General features: G+C 35.0%; 3 protein-coding genes across 3 annotated transcripts; 2 read left to right on the top strand and 1 right to left on the bottom strand.

The window, feature by feature from the left end:
• Positions 1–4,627: 4,627 nt before the first annotated feature.
• On the top strand, positions 4,628–9,436 carry LOC147273313 (Nuclear transport factor 2 (NTF2) family protein with RNA binding (RRM-RBD-RNP motifs) domain-containing protein). The gene is made up of 9 exons (XM_086256296.1): positions 4,628–4,815; positions 5,442–5,639; positions 6,007–6,310; positions 6,399–6,631; positions 6,729–6,906; positions 7,133–7,254; positions 7,345–7,407; positions 8,625–8,688; positions 8,875–9,436. The coding sequence occupies exons 2-9, from the start codon at positions 5,448–5,450 to the stop codon at positions 9,132–9,134; spliced, it is 1,416 nt and encodes a 471-aa protein (XP_086112422.1). The 5' UTR covers positions 4,628–4,815; positions 5,442–5,447; the 3' UTR covers positions 9,135–9,436.
• Positions 9,437–9,513: 77 nt separating this feature from the next.
• On the bottom strand, positions 9,514–10,905 carry LOC147273314 (wiskott-aldrich syndrome family protein, putative (DUF1118)). The gene is made up of 2 exons (XM_086256297.1): positions 10,662–10,905; positions 9,514–10,003 (listed from the first exon to the last, which is right to left on the bottom strand). Exons 1-2 carry the CDS (start codon positions 10,833–10,835, stop codon positions 9,629–9,631), a joined length of 549 nt encoding a protein of 182 aa, XP_086112423.1. The 5' UTR covers positions 10,836–10,905; the 3' UTR covers positions 9,514–9,628.
• Positions 10,906–11,015: 110 nt separating this feature from the next.
• On the top strand, positions 11,016–12,696 carry TOM5 (mitochondrial import receptor subunit TOM5-like protein). The gene is made up of 2 exons (XM_086256299.1): positions 11,016–11,268; positions 12,374–12,696. Exons 1-2 carry the CDS (start codon positions 11,182–11,184, stop codon positions 12,449–12,451), a joined length of 165 nt encoding a protein of 54 aa, XP_086112425.1. The 5' UTR covers positions 11,016–11,181; the 3' UTR covers positions 12,452–12,696.
• The last annotated feature ends 2,385 nt before the right edge of the window (positions 12,697–15,081 follow it).

Raw genomic sequence — 15,081 nt, forward strand, 5'->3', positions numbered from 1 at the left:
ATGTATACATGGAAGAGAACGAATGGTCTAATTCTGGGAGAAAAACTCTTATTTAGTACAAACCAAAAACCAAAAACTGAATATTCTCTACATGAATCGAATTTGTTGTGTTCACGTAGAAAAGATGAATGCAATGAATCATGTCCCCAATCTGCTATGAGTGCCCTTATTCTGAATATGCTTTCTGCAATTTGTTTAGTAGAAATTATATCCAAAAGAAGAAACTGGCCTCATAGTCAGGCTGTGACATGTTAATTCTGCACTTTAAGTGCTCAGATGGCTTTTCCTCTTTTAAGAGAACCAACAAGCACCTAAAGAATGCAGAATTACCTTCTTATGATCTGAGAACATGCTTTATTGATCATAACTCCCAAGATGCAGAAGGATTTGTGTTATCTGACACCTTGAAAACTATGATCATATCTACTAGATCATGTTCTCAATTTGAATTGTTAAACTTATTACAATTCTACAGCGGATAGAATACATAACCTAGTTAATCCTTGCATATACTGAATTACCAATGCTTACTTAACTGATGAATACAAAATACCTGGACTGTATATATGCACAAAATTCAGCAATAAGATAATAAACAATATGGTTATGTATAAGGTAATAGAAAACACTTATGTATAGATTTATTAACTAGTAAAGGAACAACCAATATATATAGTTATGTGACTGTAAACATGAAACTTAATTACTCCACAGGATCGTACCAAATAAAAATTCATGTATGTATTTGTGAACTGCACATATAATTCTTGATGCTCAACAGACAATCTTTAGGTGCAGATCATAAAATACTTGCCCACTTGCTGTGAGCTTACCAGAAGCATTGATCCTTTTCTTTTATTATGTTCATAGCAAAACATGTAAACACTCTAATAAAACATGTATTGCAGGAAAAAACATATGCTAGATGACCCAGATGCCATCTAGCCCAACAGAGTGCTCAAAACAATTCTGCAAAAACAGAAATTAAGAAAAAATAGTACTGTCAAGCAAATCTTGCTTGTCTTAATCTTAACCTGCAATATTAGCTTTTAGGACATAATAGGTGTATCCAAATAATTTGATAGCAAAAAAAAAGAAAATTTAAATTTGCATATCAATACCTTTTGCATTATGCTCCTGCAATCTTATTATAATCACAATGTATATATTTCTTTTCCTTTAGGTGCAATATAACTGCACTTGCCAACAAAGCTGATGAAGGGAAACTTATTAATCATTCAAATATATAACTTTAAATAAAATAGGACTTATTATCATGGAAACGAAAAGAAAAACTGAATATGAATCCATATAATCAAAACCCAATACAATGATTAACCATGGAGTCAAAACTGGAATTGTCAATTTATGGAGCAAGAATCGAGTTCCAATTGACGAAGCAAATCAAAACCCAGCAATTAATTCATGTAAAACAAACAGCCCAGAAATTTCGTGAAAAACCCAAAAGGAATGAATTCTAAGAACTCACGAAATCAAAGTTTTCAAAACTGATGAATCAATGCAAATAGAAATTTTCAATCAGTTAATCCGCAGCAAACTCATGAACAAAATCATCAAAACATGGCTTTAAATTTCGTAATCAAATAAAAACTCTAAATCTGTCCTTCGGAAATTCGATGAAAAAACATGGAAAGAACAATGACTTAATCCATAAAAAATGTTCTATGCATGCAGAAAACAAGTACCCAAGCCTCAGAACACGCAAAAACATGAGCAGAAACCGAAAACTGAACTGGGTTCAATAAACCCTTGCTGCACGCGCGAGAAGGGGAGAAGAAGAACATGGTTTTGTTCTTTTGTAATAGTCCAAAATGCACCGCATGGTGCTACCGTGCTAGTGTCTTTTAATCTCTAGTCAACGCACCATTTTGGTGCTTTTAATTAATCCAAGTCGCACCGCACCGTTTTGGTGCAGACTTGGTTTGTAATCAAATTCCAGAAACCCATAGGCTATTAATATTCCATGGAACAAAGGACCCGTTAGATAGCATGCACCTTTTGGTGCCTCTTATAGTCGTATTGATTGCAAGCCGCACCATTAATATAATATTCAAAAAAGAAAAGACTATAATATATTCAATGACACTTTATAATGAATATGCATAGAGGATGCTTTATATTGATTTCAACAATTAGTTTGAAATTATCAGTAAAACCATGTGGTCGAAAAACTAAAACAATAATTAACAACTTTATCTTGATCTCTAGTTTGTGTATGGAGGCTCTGATACCACATGTAAGAACTGAAACATAAATTATGTAGCATACACAAATCAACAGATACAAGTATAACTCAAGATCAATATGATTCTACTGCTAAGCATATAACTGTAATATATAATTAACTACTAACCTGATGAAGACATACTGCTAGCAAATTAAATACCTCAAGTCAAGATGCTCAAGTCTTCTAGCCATCACAGCAATGAATTAACCTCTCACACAATGGGGCAGAGCTTATTGATTCTAAGTGTTAAGCTGTGTGACTAGGGACCTGTGCTTATATAGAGTACTCATAGATTCCTAGTTCCTCCCATCAAGGACTCCAGAATCCAATCCTAATAGGACTCTATAAAGACTTTGCTGGATCATTGCCTTGTTTATAGTATAAGGCCTTTAAGTAACTTAGTTTTCCTAGTCCAACTCAGATAAGTAATCTATTTAAGATGGACTTGCTGATTTATGTCTTATTAATAAACCTATTACTTGTATCTTAAGTATTAGTGTAATATTGACACCGAATAGAACAATGTATTAGTCCATTTAATTCTTACACAATCACCATTTCTAACCCTCAATCGAATTTGTTGGGTGTGTGTTTTACTAAGTAGAATTGTTGGATTTAGTTATTGGTTTAGTTGTTGGGTTTGGGTAATTTAGGAAAAAATGTTAGGTATACTAATGAGTTTTAATATTTTTTAAAATAAAGATAGATGTAAAAAAAATATAGAAAATTAGGATTAAATACCAAATCCTAATAATTTTTTGGTATAGCATGAAGACTATATAATATTTCAATTGAACTACCAAATTTAATGTAGTTTTTTAGATTAGATCACAAATATGTTGGCCCTTTTGATTTAAGCCTTTTCTATTTGACATTTTTGTCGTTTGACCCACATATGATGGGTGTTAGTTAAAATTTATAAGGTTTTGACAAAATTGCCCTTGAGGCTTTTATATTATCTTGAAAATTTGCTAATGTAGTCTCAACTTCACATTTAGTTGTGACTGTACGACACTCACAACTTCAAATTTAGTTGTGACTGAACGACAGTCACATCTAAGTTGTGAGACAGTCACAGTTAAGTTGTGATTTCATTGAATTTTTTTTTAGAAAAATTATACTACAATATAGTATAAATAGAGGTCAAAACAATACTTTTACTCAAAATAATATATAGTATAGTGATGTGAGTTGTCTCTTTTAATTTACCAAGATAGTCACAGTTAAGTTGTGACTGGATTGATTTTTTTTTTAATACAATATAGTATAAATTAATATAATATTTGTGATATAATATTATTTTTTTTATCGTAGTGGCATGTGATGTAATATTTGTAAATTTTAATACCTTTTACTTTATTATTTTGTTTGACTTTTCAACTAGTACCTAATCTAAAATGCTATTTAATTTTGGTACCTAAACTAAAAAGTTATTGAAATTTAGTAGTTAAAATCAATGAACCTAAAAAAATATTGGGGTTATTAATTAAAAAATTGGGTTCCAATAAGTAGTGTTCTAACTTCTAACCTTCTAACTTTCTAACTTTATGAGTTTATCACTTTTAGCTTCACTCCTTGTCTTTTTTGTTTTTTTTGGCCGGGATCTTCACTCCTTGTCATTGATTACTAAAGAACACTCGCCACCAAACATTGCCACTTTCACTTCACCCGCTGGACAAGCGACTACAAAATGAAGCAATTATATATAGTGTGCGCCACGTCATAGTTTTAGACTTTTAGTGATTTCTCATTTTACACATAGTAGCTTTATTGTTTATTTTTTATTAATAAATATTGTGCCACTGTTTTTTATTAATCAACAATTATCGTGTATAACAATAATAATTGAGTATTACTACTAGACCCCATTAGCAATTATACCACTGTTTAAACTAAAAATAATTTTTTATTCAAAAAATAAAATTAAGAATCGAACTGTTACCAAACATGTAAAAGCAATTTAAAAAAAAAATATTAAAAAACTTATTTTCGCTTATATAACTTGTGTGTAAATATAAAGAATTAAAAAAAAAATTCTTCTCAAAATTCAGAACCAAGAAAAATGAAAATAAAGAGACGTTTACTAGATTCTTCATGGTTGTACCTGCTGTTCTCAAATCATGAACTTGTATTTCCAGAGATTTTGACTTCCTAACATTCCAAATTTCCTAAATTACAAAATAATCCAGTCTCACAAATTTCTGCATAATTAAAAAAAGACTTAATACTTTATTTGGAAAAAACAAAAAGAAAAGGAAAAACCTAATACCTTATTTAGAAAAAAAAAAAAAAACAAAACAAAACAGTCCAAGGGCACCAGCAAGTACCAAGAACAAGGCCACTTACAAGTTACATTTCCTTTTAAAATTAAATAAGTCTTCTCTTGTGATCTCATCAAATATATAAAAAGCTTCAGGCCTTCAGCATCTTTGCTCTTTACCTTCCCATCATCTCCTTCCTAATCCTCTACTACTAGTACAGTTCCTTTCTATCTTCAACTTCTCTCTGCTCTCTCTCCCAAGCCCCCACAGATCTCTCTATCCAAACCCCAGATCACTCCCAACCAGGTACTTCAGATTCTTCTCTTGAGTCCACTTTCTCCTTGTTTATTGCTTATACTGGTTTATTTGATCTTTAATTTCACTCCTCAACATTGTATTAGTCTGTTGGTGACTGATCTGTTGATATCATGTTTCTCAGGTCATATCTTTACTATTTTGGATGCTAGTGTGGATTTGTTTCTGGGTTTTTCATATTTTTCTATATTAGGGTTTTACACCATTCAAAAATTGCAATCAGATATAGTTTTCTCTATCATCCTGATGTATAAAGTTCTGGGCTTGCTTCAGTTTTTCAGCTGCCCCTTTTGGGCTGAGGTCAAATTCACTTGGTCTGCTCCATTTGAACATTTGTTGCGGTTACTATTACTATAACATGATTAAACACGTTTGGGTTTGCAAATTAATTATAATTGTTTGCGTATTCACGTGATTTTTGGTTCTTACTGTGTGGTTTATGATATTATACTCATGTTTCAGTACTTAAAACCCTTCTAGCTTATAGTACTTGGTCTTCTGGGTACCAGGACAAAGCCTTTGTGCATTGATCTTATTAGCCTTACTGTAATTCACATTTGACAAATGGTTTCATTAATTTGTTCCTCTACTAATGTTTAGCTGTAAACTTTCTGTAGATAGCCATGCAGGAAGCGAGTCCTGCCCCTACTCCTGCTCCTGCTCCCAGTGCCCAACTTGTTGGCAATGCCTTTGTTCAGCAATATTACCAAGTTCTTCACCAGTCTCCAGAATTAGTGCATAGGTTTTATCAGGAGACAAGCTCTCTAAGCAGGACAGATATCAATGGCAATATGACAACAGTGACAACTATGCAAGTATGTATACTTTGAGATATGTGTTTATGAATCAGTTTTCACTTCCTTAGATCAATTGTGGACATTTTAATTTATAAAATGTATCAAGACTCGACTTTTCTTTTTTGTATGGTTTGACATGAATTGGGCAAGTTTTTATTTTTCTTTTCAGTATTTTCCTGATTCATTTCACCTTAAGGCCTTAGGTCAATTACAGAATTAGCTTCTGGAAACATTGTAGTTAATCTATCCTCAAAACATAGGAATCTTATTGCTTGTTTTCAAAATTTGAAATGTTGTGTGTTGAGAATCGTGAACTATTATTGTTAAATAATAAATTTTGTTGAAGAATTTTGCATTTATTAACATTGCATTATCTTTGGAACAGGCAATAAATGAAAAAATTCAGTCCTTGAATTATGAAGACTATACAGCAGAAATAAAATCTGCAGATTCTCAGGAATCTTATAAGAACGGGGTGATTGTTTTGGTAACTGGATGCTTGACTGGAAAGGACCATGTGGGAAGGAAATTCGCACAAACATTTTTTCTAGCTCCACAGGAAAATGGGTACTTTGTCTTAAATGATGTTTTTAGGTATGTTGAGGACAATGAATCATTGCAGACCAACACTGTCTCAGTTATTGGCATGAATGAAAGTGCTCCTGAATCTGCCTTGATAGCAGAACCAGGTTGGCATAAGTTTTCTTTCGTAATTTACCTTATTGTGATTTGCTTTAGCTTTCTTTTTCCTAATTTTATCTATGTTTTCGTCCACAGAGCCTACTCACGCTCCTGATCATCTTGTGGTGGAACCTGCAACTCCCTTTGAGGAGGAAGATCTCAATAGTGGTGCCGAAGTTTTTGATCCTTCAGATAATGAGGAAGGATCAGTTATTGAAGAGGAGGTTGTGGAACCCCCAACTCACTCAAGTCAGAATAAAGGTCTTGCAGAAGTTGATACAACCCCTGAAGCTCAGGAGGATGCTCCAAAAAAATCATATGCATCAATTGTATGTTAGGCTTGTTGTTCTTTTTTGGGATCAAGTATTTTTAATTTTGAAGTCAACACCTCTATCTTTGGCGTTTATTTAATGAAGTGTCATTTAGGTGAAGGTAATGAAAAGTACTACCGCATCCAGTCCTGTCCATGTTACCCGTACTGTGAGGACAATATCTGCAAACACTGACCAACAGTTCCTTGGTTCCGCAAAACCTTCTCCTGCACCAGAGGCACCAGTTCCTACTCGTGATGTTGCTCCTGAAGATAGCAATGCTCATGAGGAAGGTAAATAGTATTCTGCTTTCAGTTTCGTTTTCTATCAAGAAAAAGAAAGAGTTTTCAGCTTTCAATGGCTGGATTGCTAGGTTAACTTTCTTAACACCCGTCTGAGTTTGAGACACTCGTGTACTCTTTCATCAATGACATCTGATCTGTTTCCTATTTATTTTCATATAAAGAGATCTTATATCATGTTCTAGTTTTAAATTTTCTATTCTTCTTCTCCTTACAGCTGAAGGCCACTCCATACATGTACGAAACTTGCCATATGATGCAACAGTTGAACAACTTGAGGAAGAGTTTAAGAAATTTGGGCCTATTAAGCATGAGGGGATCCAAGTCAGAAGTAGTAAGGTATGCTTCATGTGTTATAATGCACTTCCTAATCCAACTGAGAATTCTTTGATGTAACCTTAGAGGTCATATTTTATTGGTTTCTTGCAGCAAGGATTCTGTTTTGGCTTTGTTGAATTTGAAACTTTGAGTTCCATGCAAAGTGCACTTGAGGTACTTTCTTTGACCTTTGTATTTCACTTGTCATAAATTGCAAAAAGGCCTACTTCTTATTTATAAATTAAAACCCCCCTCCAAAAAAAGAAAAAAAAAAGAAAAAAGAAAATCAGGACTGAACTCAAGATCATATCCAGAAAATGGAGTCATTGTTTCCTATGTTGCCACAACATGCATCTCTCTCTCTCTCTCTCTCTCTCTCTCTCTCTCTCTATCTATCGGGTGTATGACTTCAACACTAGCCAAAATTGTACAAAGGTTGTGAGGCTTTAACTGAGTGCTCTTATTTGCTTTCCTTACAATATATCTTGTTAGGCGAGCATTTACAGTGGCACTGTTAAATTTATAATGGCAAAATTTAACAGTTTCTTTCACTCTATCCTTTTTAGATGCCTGGATCTGTTGTTTTGGCATTAGAAAATTATAATTTCCAGTGTATTTCATCTGAACAACATCACCGTGATATAACATTTTGGCAGTCCAACGGTATGTATTTCATAAATTGCCATTTGAGTCATTGCTGGATCCCCAGTTGGGAAGTTGCTATTGACAAGACCAGCACAAATAAAATAGGCCATTTGGTTGATGACTTCCTGCAGTGCTGCTTTAAGATATTATACAATTAGAATTAGCTAGTTAAATTAACTGGTCCAAAATCACATTATTCCTGTTTTCATTCTGGTTCTCTTTTTGGTGCATCTATTTGTTATTTCCTCCTGATATTTTATTTGGAATCTACATCTAACTTTATCAGTACCTTTAATGTCTTTTTACCAAATTCGTTACTATTTTAATAGTTTTGAAAGTCAAGTATATGGTTTGGAAGCCTGAATATCATTGAACTAATGATTCCAAGTCTTCATACTCTTGAATGTTGAAGAGCACGTATATGTTTTCTGAACTTAATTTGTGGATAATTGGTTGTTTTCATTAATGCCTTGAAAAAGGTCTCTTCCACCAAAGAAAAATTAAAGTTAGTGCCTGACCTAGACTAACCGGACCTTCTGTTATGACATTTGATATAGCCAGGCCATTCGGTGCAAGTAATGGCCTGTTATTTCCAAGCATGGACCAGATTTCTTGTAATGTTTGAAAATCTCCATCTTTGCCTTGTCTGATCTTTCCTTTGATTGGTTATTTGTTTCTGACCTGCATGATCAGTTTACTTAACTTCTTTGTTTATCCAATTTTCAACTTATTGAAATTCCTTACAGGCTTCACCTATCACAATTGGAGATCGTCAAGCAGTGATTGAGGAAAAGAGAACCACAACCCGAGGTAAGTTGAGAAACTTCTTATATTTCTGAATTATAGAATAAGAAGCTTTCCCAGTCTCCTCTCCTTCTTCCGCCCTCTCATCCCAAGATAGTGGGGAGTTAGAAGTTTGTAAAGCAACATAAGGTTCAAAAAAAAGAAAGCAAAAACTATATTTTGTAAATCTAACAAAGCTGCTGGTTGTTTCAGTTAGCAACAGTGGGAGAGGGAGGTTTTCTTCAGGCAGAGGTGGCTTTCGGAATGACACTTACAGGGGCCGTGGGAACTATGGTGGTGGTGGCCGTAGCTTTGGCAGGAATGAATTCAGAAACCAGGGAGAATTTTCTGGGAGAGGCAGGGCTTCAGCTGGACGCAATGGAGAGGGTTATCAGCGGGTTAATCTGAACGGACGGGTTGGGGGTGGGGGTGGGCGCCAAGGTGGGGCAAACCGCAGTTCGGTTCCAACTTGACCGTTTGTGAAAGAAAGTGGTGGATAAACAATTTTTTTGACACAACAGGAGGGTCACTTTTTTTTTCCTTTTCCTTTTCCCATCAATTGCTTTTAGTTGGATAAAAAGAGTGGTATTGAGCCATTAGAAATTTAGGTTTTGTTATAATTGCAAGAGTTGTGTCTTTTTAACCTATGTTTTCACTTAGCTTATTTTATGGGGCTTTCATGGCATGAGAAAGTTGTGTTGATTCAATGTATTTTTCCATAAAATCCTTTGTTTAGAATCTAAATATATTTATTTATATTCTGTTATTTTGATTATGAAGAAATCTATCCCCTCCCACCATCACACTGCAGTGTTTGTCTTCATTTTCTTATCCTTGGTTGATGCAATTGCATGTAAAATGTTATAAAATGTTATAAATATCATGATGTAGCAAACACAATGATACACACATAGGAGGCAACAATAATGGGTCTTTCATCCCAAAGTGAGGCCTAGCTCATCAAATTTCAATTTGATTTCTGCAAGTTGGATACAAAATTTGAAGCAGCAAAAGCTGCAGTACCACCCACCACACAAGCCAGAGCGACGAGAGTTTGTACCACTACCTCCCAAGGGTAATCCTCAGGCACAAGATAAACACAAGATGGACCCAAAAGCAGTAGCCCTAAGCTCAGACTCAACAATGCCCCTGGAGTTCCTGGGTCGGTTGCTGCAGATAGGACTCCGAATTCTTCCGCCTTTGAGAGCAGACCCAGTTTCTCTATAGTTGACAGCGAGAGCCCGGACTTCTCTGCTGCCGATAGCAGGCCGGCTTTCTCTGCCTTGGTCAGCAGCTTCAGTTGCTCCACCCTTGTTAGTAGCTTCACTGGTGTAGTTGAATTCTGCAATATTGTGATGCTACACAGTTTTAGTCCTTGGCCATCATTCATTCATTTGTGTTTAATAAATGTGGAATATTATCCGAATGTACACAACATAACATATACGTATAGAGGGCCCTTCCAATAAGGGATCCCTCATTTAGTATTAAATGAGGGATCACCTTGTGTGGCCCACACGGGTCGTTTTATGTTAATCCGAATCGTCCATTTTATACATCTCCATTGATAGATCATCCCTGCAAAAAATCAGTCAAATCGGAAATCGTTTACCCATTCGTTTAAGCGGTCAAAGTTTAAAACAAATGGACGAACAACAAATTCGTCTATAAACATCTAAACTTTGATCGCTTAATCGAACGGGTAAACGATTTCCGATTTGACTAATTTTTTGCAGGGATGATCTATCAATGGAGATATAAAAAATGAACGGTTTGGATTAATACAAAACGACTTGTGTGGACCCCATAAGGTGATCCCTCATTTAACACTAAATGAGGGATCCCTTATTAGAAGGGCCCTCTATACGTATATAATGAATGTAAATCAGTTTTAACATAAAGATAAAAAATACTATTACTGCAGAACCATTGATGCAATTTGTCAGAAAATATAAAGAGAAAGGTGGGTGGTCCTCCATGTGTGGATGAGATGCACTGACCTTCTTGGAGCTGACTGTTTTCTGACCTAAAGGAATTGGTTTCTGGGTAGCCATGGATTGGATGAGAAAGGGTGAAAAAGAAGCAGAATTCCCTGTTCTTGCTTTGGGTCTTTGTGGAGAAGAATATATGAATGGCCCTCCTCTGCAGCCGCTATAAAATGCTTTGGCCTCCATTCTCTCTCTCTCTCTCTCTCTCTCTCTCTGGTTTGGTGGCTTTCACCGTCTTTCTCAGAGTGATTGAAATCATTCAAGGTTGGTTTTAGCTTAAATTTAGTGATGGAGAAGGAAGATCAGGTTCGGATGTCCACGTGTCGCAACGCGACTGGGTTTTAAAGTATATATACAACGGATGTTTTTTATGGTTTTTTTTTTTTTTTTTTCTGTAATGAGTAAAGGTTGTTTCGGTAATTTCGGCACTTACTCTCCTTTTCTTTTAAGTCGGTCCTACAAACACCTCCAAATCTCAAAAACCTAAAACCCTAAAATCAAACCCTCTCTTACTCCCTCTCCTCCGTACTCAATGGCGGACTACCCGATCTCACTTGACAAGGCGAAAGCTTTCTTGCACTCCCAGTATTATGACGAGGAAAAGTGGGCTCTCAACATGGTACTTTATCAAAGACTCTCCTACTTTTCAGTTTTTGATTTATTCATGGTTCGGTTTCTAAGACAAAGTAGAAGAATTATGGCATATATTTTATTAATTAACTTTAACCCCATATTCATTGTTGTTAGCTCTTGTGAACTTGTAATACAAAGACCTTCACGATTTATATTACCTAATAAATATTAAAGCTTATGTTATTTTGGATTTTGCGATTGTGAGCCATGGATGTCGTAGGGGGGTCTGTTATGTGCCTCTTGTAATCCCACATCGACTAGCTATGGAAATTGGGTCGATGAAATTTGGGAGACCTTTCACTTACAAGCTGGTTTTGCAGGGACAAGTTTTTGCCCATGGATTCATATCACTTACAAGCTTATAAATTTCTTAGGTGTTGCGTATTGAATACGATATGATCACTAAATGACTTATGGGTGCTGCATGGTTGTGTTGTGATCTTTGTTTTTGCTTACACTTAATACATTTATCTCCGGAACGGAAAACTTATCATCAAGTGTTGGCCAAACCTTGCTATTTGTTTCTATAAGACGTCCAATTTAGGTTCTTATTTCAATTATTAACATTTTAGACGTGGTAACTTTTCCTATTAGAGTGTTCTATATTCTGATAGGAATAGGAATAGTATGGTCTGACTGAGAGGAAAAGAAGACGACAGCAAGAGTCCTTGAAACTGAAAGATAAAGAGGAAACATGGGAGAACAGACACTGTATGAAGAATTTATGATTACTATTGTGTACTGCTTTTTAGGTGGTACTTGTCTCTTTATGGCTTGATCTTGGTATCCAGGCAGAATTGTAACCTGAAGCCACATAAGTTATTTCTCGCAAGAGTTGTTCAGTTTAGTCTATAAAGGGTTTCAAATATTTTTTGGCTCCATTATTTCTAAATGTGATGCTTGATAATGTAAACAGACGTTCTTTAGCCCTTGATATATTGTGGTTAAACCTTTCTTGCATTCTTGTAGAACTTCTGTTTTAATTTGTTTTGCATGGATGTCAGGTGGTATGTCACTCATAAATTCATCTTTTTGTTGGAGAAAACAATGAAAGAAAGGAATTAATAATAGTTTGTGTTTCCCTCTTGCAGAAATTGCTGCGCGCTGCAGGGCTGTTTGCAGGATCAATTCTTCTGATGCGGAACTATGGCGATCTAATGGCAATATGAGGGTGATGGAGGACAGACACAGGCTTGCTCTATGAATTAGTGACTTTTAGGATGTCTATTTGGCAAGCTATGGTGTATTTGTTTCTTATATGGATCTGTTTAGCATTCTGTTAAATGACAGGGTTTTCCTGTTTACTTTCAGTTGTGGTGATATAGCTTAATGAGTTTCCAAGCATATGAATATCTCTTCTCTTGAAGCGTTTTGGTCCTTTTGGAGATGAATGAAATCATTTCACTTTTATATACTGAATGGTTTTTATTGATTGTTTACTCATTTGATTTGCCATGCAACCTATTGATCATTTCACTCTGTAGACTGCAGCAAATTATTTTGACATCTTCAATCACATAAATGTCTGCTATATTTAATACTCAATCACTTCCAGACACATGTTGTTCTTCATTTTTATCCGACATCCCAAGCGGGATGAGACTTCCCACTTTTAGATTCTTGTTTCTATTAATTTTGATGATTGTCATCTTACAGAGTCTATGAAAGTCTTTTCTGCAATCCACCTATGAAAGTTCTTTCTGTACAATCTCTATCCAAGAAAGAAAATCATTTATATATCACTTGGTCTACTACATGGATATAAGAATTCTGCATTATAGTCCAGTGACTGATATGGTTGTAAATGAGTTGTTAAAGATATGTAAATTAGTAGTTTGCATTATCTTTTAACTTTTATGGTGAACAATGAGCTTTACCTTGTAAGTAGCTTCAGCCTGGATTTTCTCTATTCAAAATGTGGGCTGCTCCATCCCTGTGGGCCTAGATATGAGCCCAAGTCAACCTGTGATGAGGTCTATTTTGCTTCACACAGATGGGAAATTCATATTCATCTTTTAGGATTGGATTTGTAAAATCATTTACTTGATTATTTTCCAAGTGTGAGGTTCTGGGTATTTTTTAATTTAGTTATTTGTTGTGTATACTATATATCCACTTGATATGATGATGGGCATGGCCATGAAAATGATGGCAAGGTGTATGCAGCTTGAGCTTGTATTCCACCACCAACATCAATATGGGCAAGCACATTGAGTTGTTTGTCCATTTCCTTTTAACCTGTACCTTATCATGAGCATGATTAGGTTTGTATGCCCTTAGGACTTAGGCCATAAACCCTAACTCTTTTCTATTCTTGTGATAGTAGTAATTCACTAATTCCAGTACTAGCGAGGGAGTTGGATGAATTTGTAATTCTCTGAAAAAGTTTCCTCCTCCTGTCCTCCATGCTCCAGCCAAAAAGCTGATTTTAATATCTTATAGATTCTCATGTGCAAGTTGACTGTGCTATTTAATTATGAAGCTATCAATGGACCATATTAGAAAAGGACACCACCTTGAATGTTAATCAAGTACTTTCAAGCAAATTGATTTGTTAAGTACATTTTACAAATTAACAATCCTCATGGTCATGGTCACGAATATAAAAAGGTGATCGACTACATAAGGTTAACACTATATCCGATAAGATAATAGGTTCTGAGAATTTTCCTACAAAAAAAAAAAAAAAAAAAAACCCTTTCTGATGGACTATGGCTACTTAACAAAAAAGAGGTTCAACCATGTTTTGGACAAAATATGACAAATTTAACTTATTTAATATGTGGGGTTTGTATTTTTAGTGATATATATTAGAGTAGTATTAGGGATTCTAAATTTATATTTTAAATTTGAATCCTAAATGATATGTCAGTATTTTATTGATTCATATATAACTCACTTTAAGGATTATTTATTTTATAACAAATAAAATACTAATATGTGTAATGACAAATTATTTGGAATCTAAATTTGTGATATAAATTTAGAATTCTTAACATTATTATTATATATATATTATATCTAATGGTAATGGGGTAATTTTTTTGTTATTTATATTTGAGTTTGTGCTCAAGTACAGAATGAAACAAAATTTGATATTAATAGTTGGATTTGGGTAGGATAGGATATTAGTCCTAGGATTAATTAGGCCAGCTCAAATGGGATTTGTTTATATCCACTTGGAAAAGTGGTAGCTTAAAATAAGGTCCACTTGATAACCGTTGGTCCCAAGGCTTCCAGTCTGAGAGCAAAGTAGCTGGTGGGGGCCACAACTCGATGATGATGTAATCGGTACAAGGGCTTTTGAACACGTGGCCCTACAAGTTGTCAATTGACCCTCTTCTTCTATTCCCTGCATGCTATGGACCCCTTCTATCTACGCGACACACGAGCCTTTCTCTAACTGCATGTCGCCACGTGTCCAGGGGTCGGAGCCCTTTTTGCCTGTCATCAAAAGTGCAAGTTGGGAGACTGGGAGGGTCTGACTAGAAAAGAAAAAAAGTTGCCAGAGAGGACCTCATGGTGGGTCCCGCCTCACCGACTCCCCCGAGTTTTCTCAATTCCTCAAAATTTTTTTTAATGGCAAAAAGGAAAAAGAAAAAAAAGAGACTCAATTTTTTGATATGGGAAGACGAATTGAACTTGATATTTTTAACAACAAAATAGAGAAAATATTATTAGGCCTGTTTGACCTATTTAACTTTCGTTAATTATGTTTTGTATCGTGCTCATGTTGGATTATATAGATAAGTTTTAGGCCTGACAAAATTTATGATTTGAGATCTATTTGTGTGTTCGT

Source organism: Dryas octopetala, chromosome 9 (genome assembly GCF_963921425.1).
Source record: "Dryas octopetala chromosome 9, drDryOcto1.1, whole genome shotgun sequence".
In the NCBI taxonomy this organism is placed as follows: Eukaryota; Viridiplantae; Streptophyta; class Magnoliopsida; order Rosales; family Rosaceae; genus Dryas; species Dryas octopetala.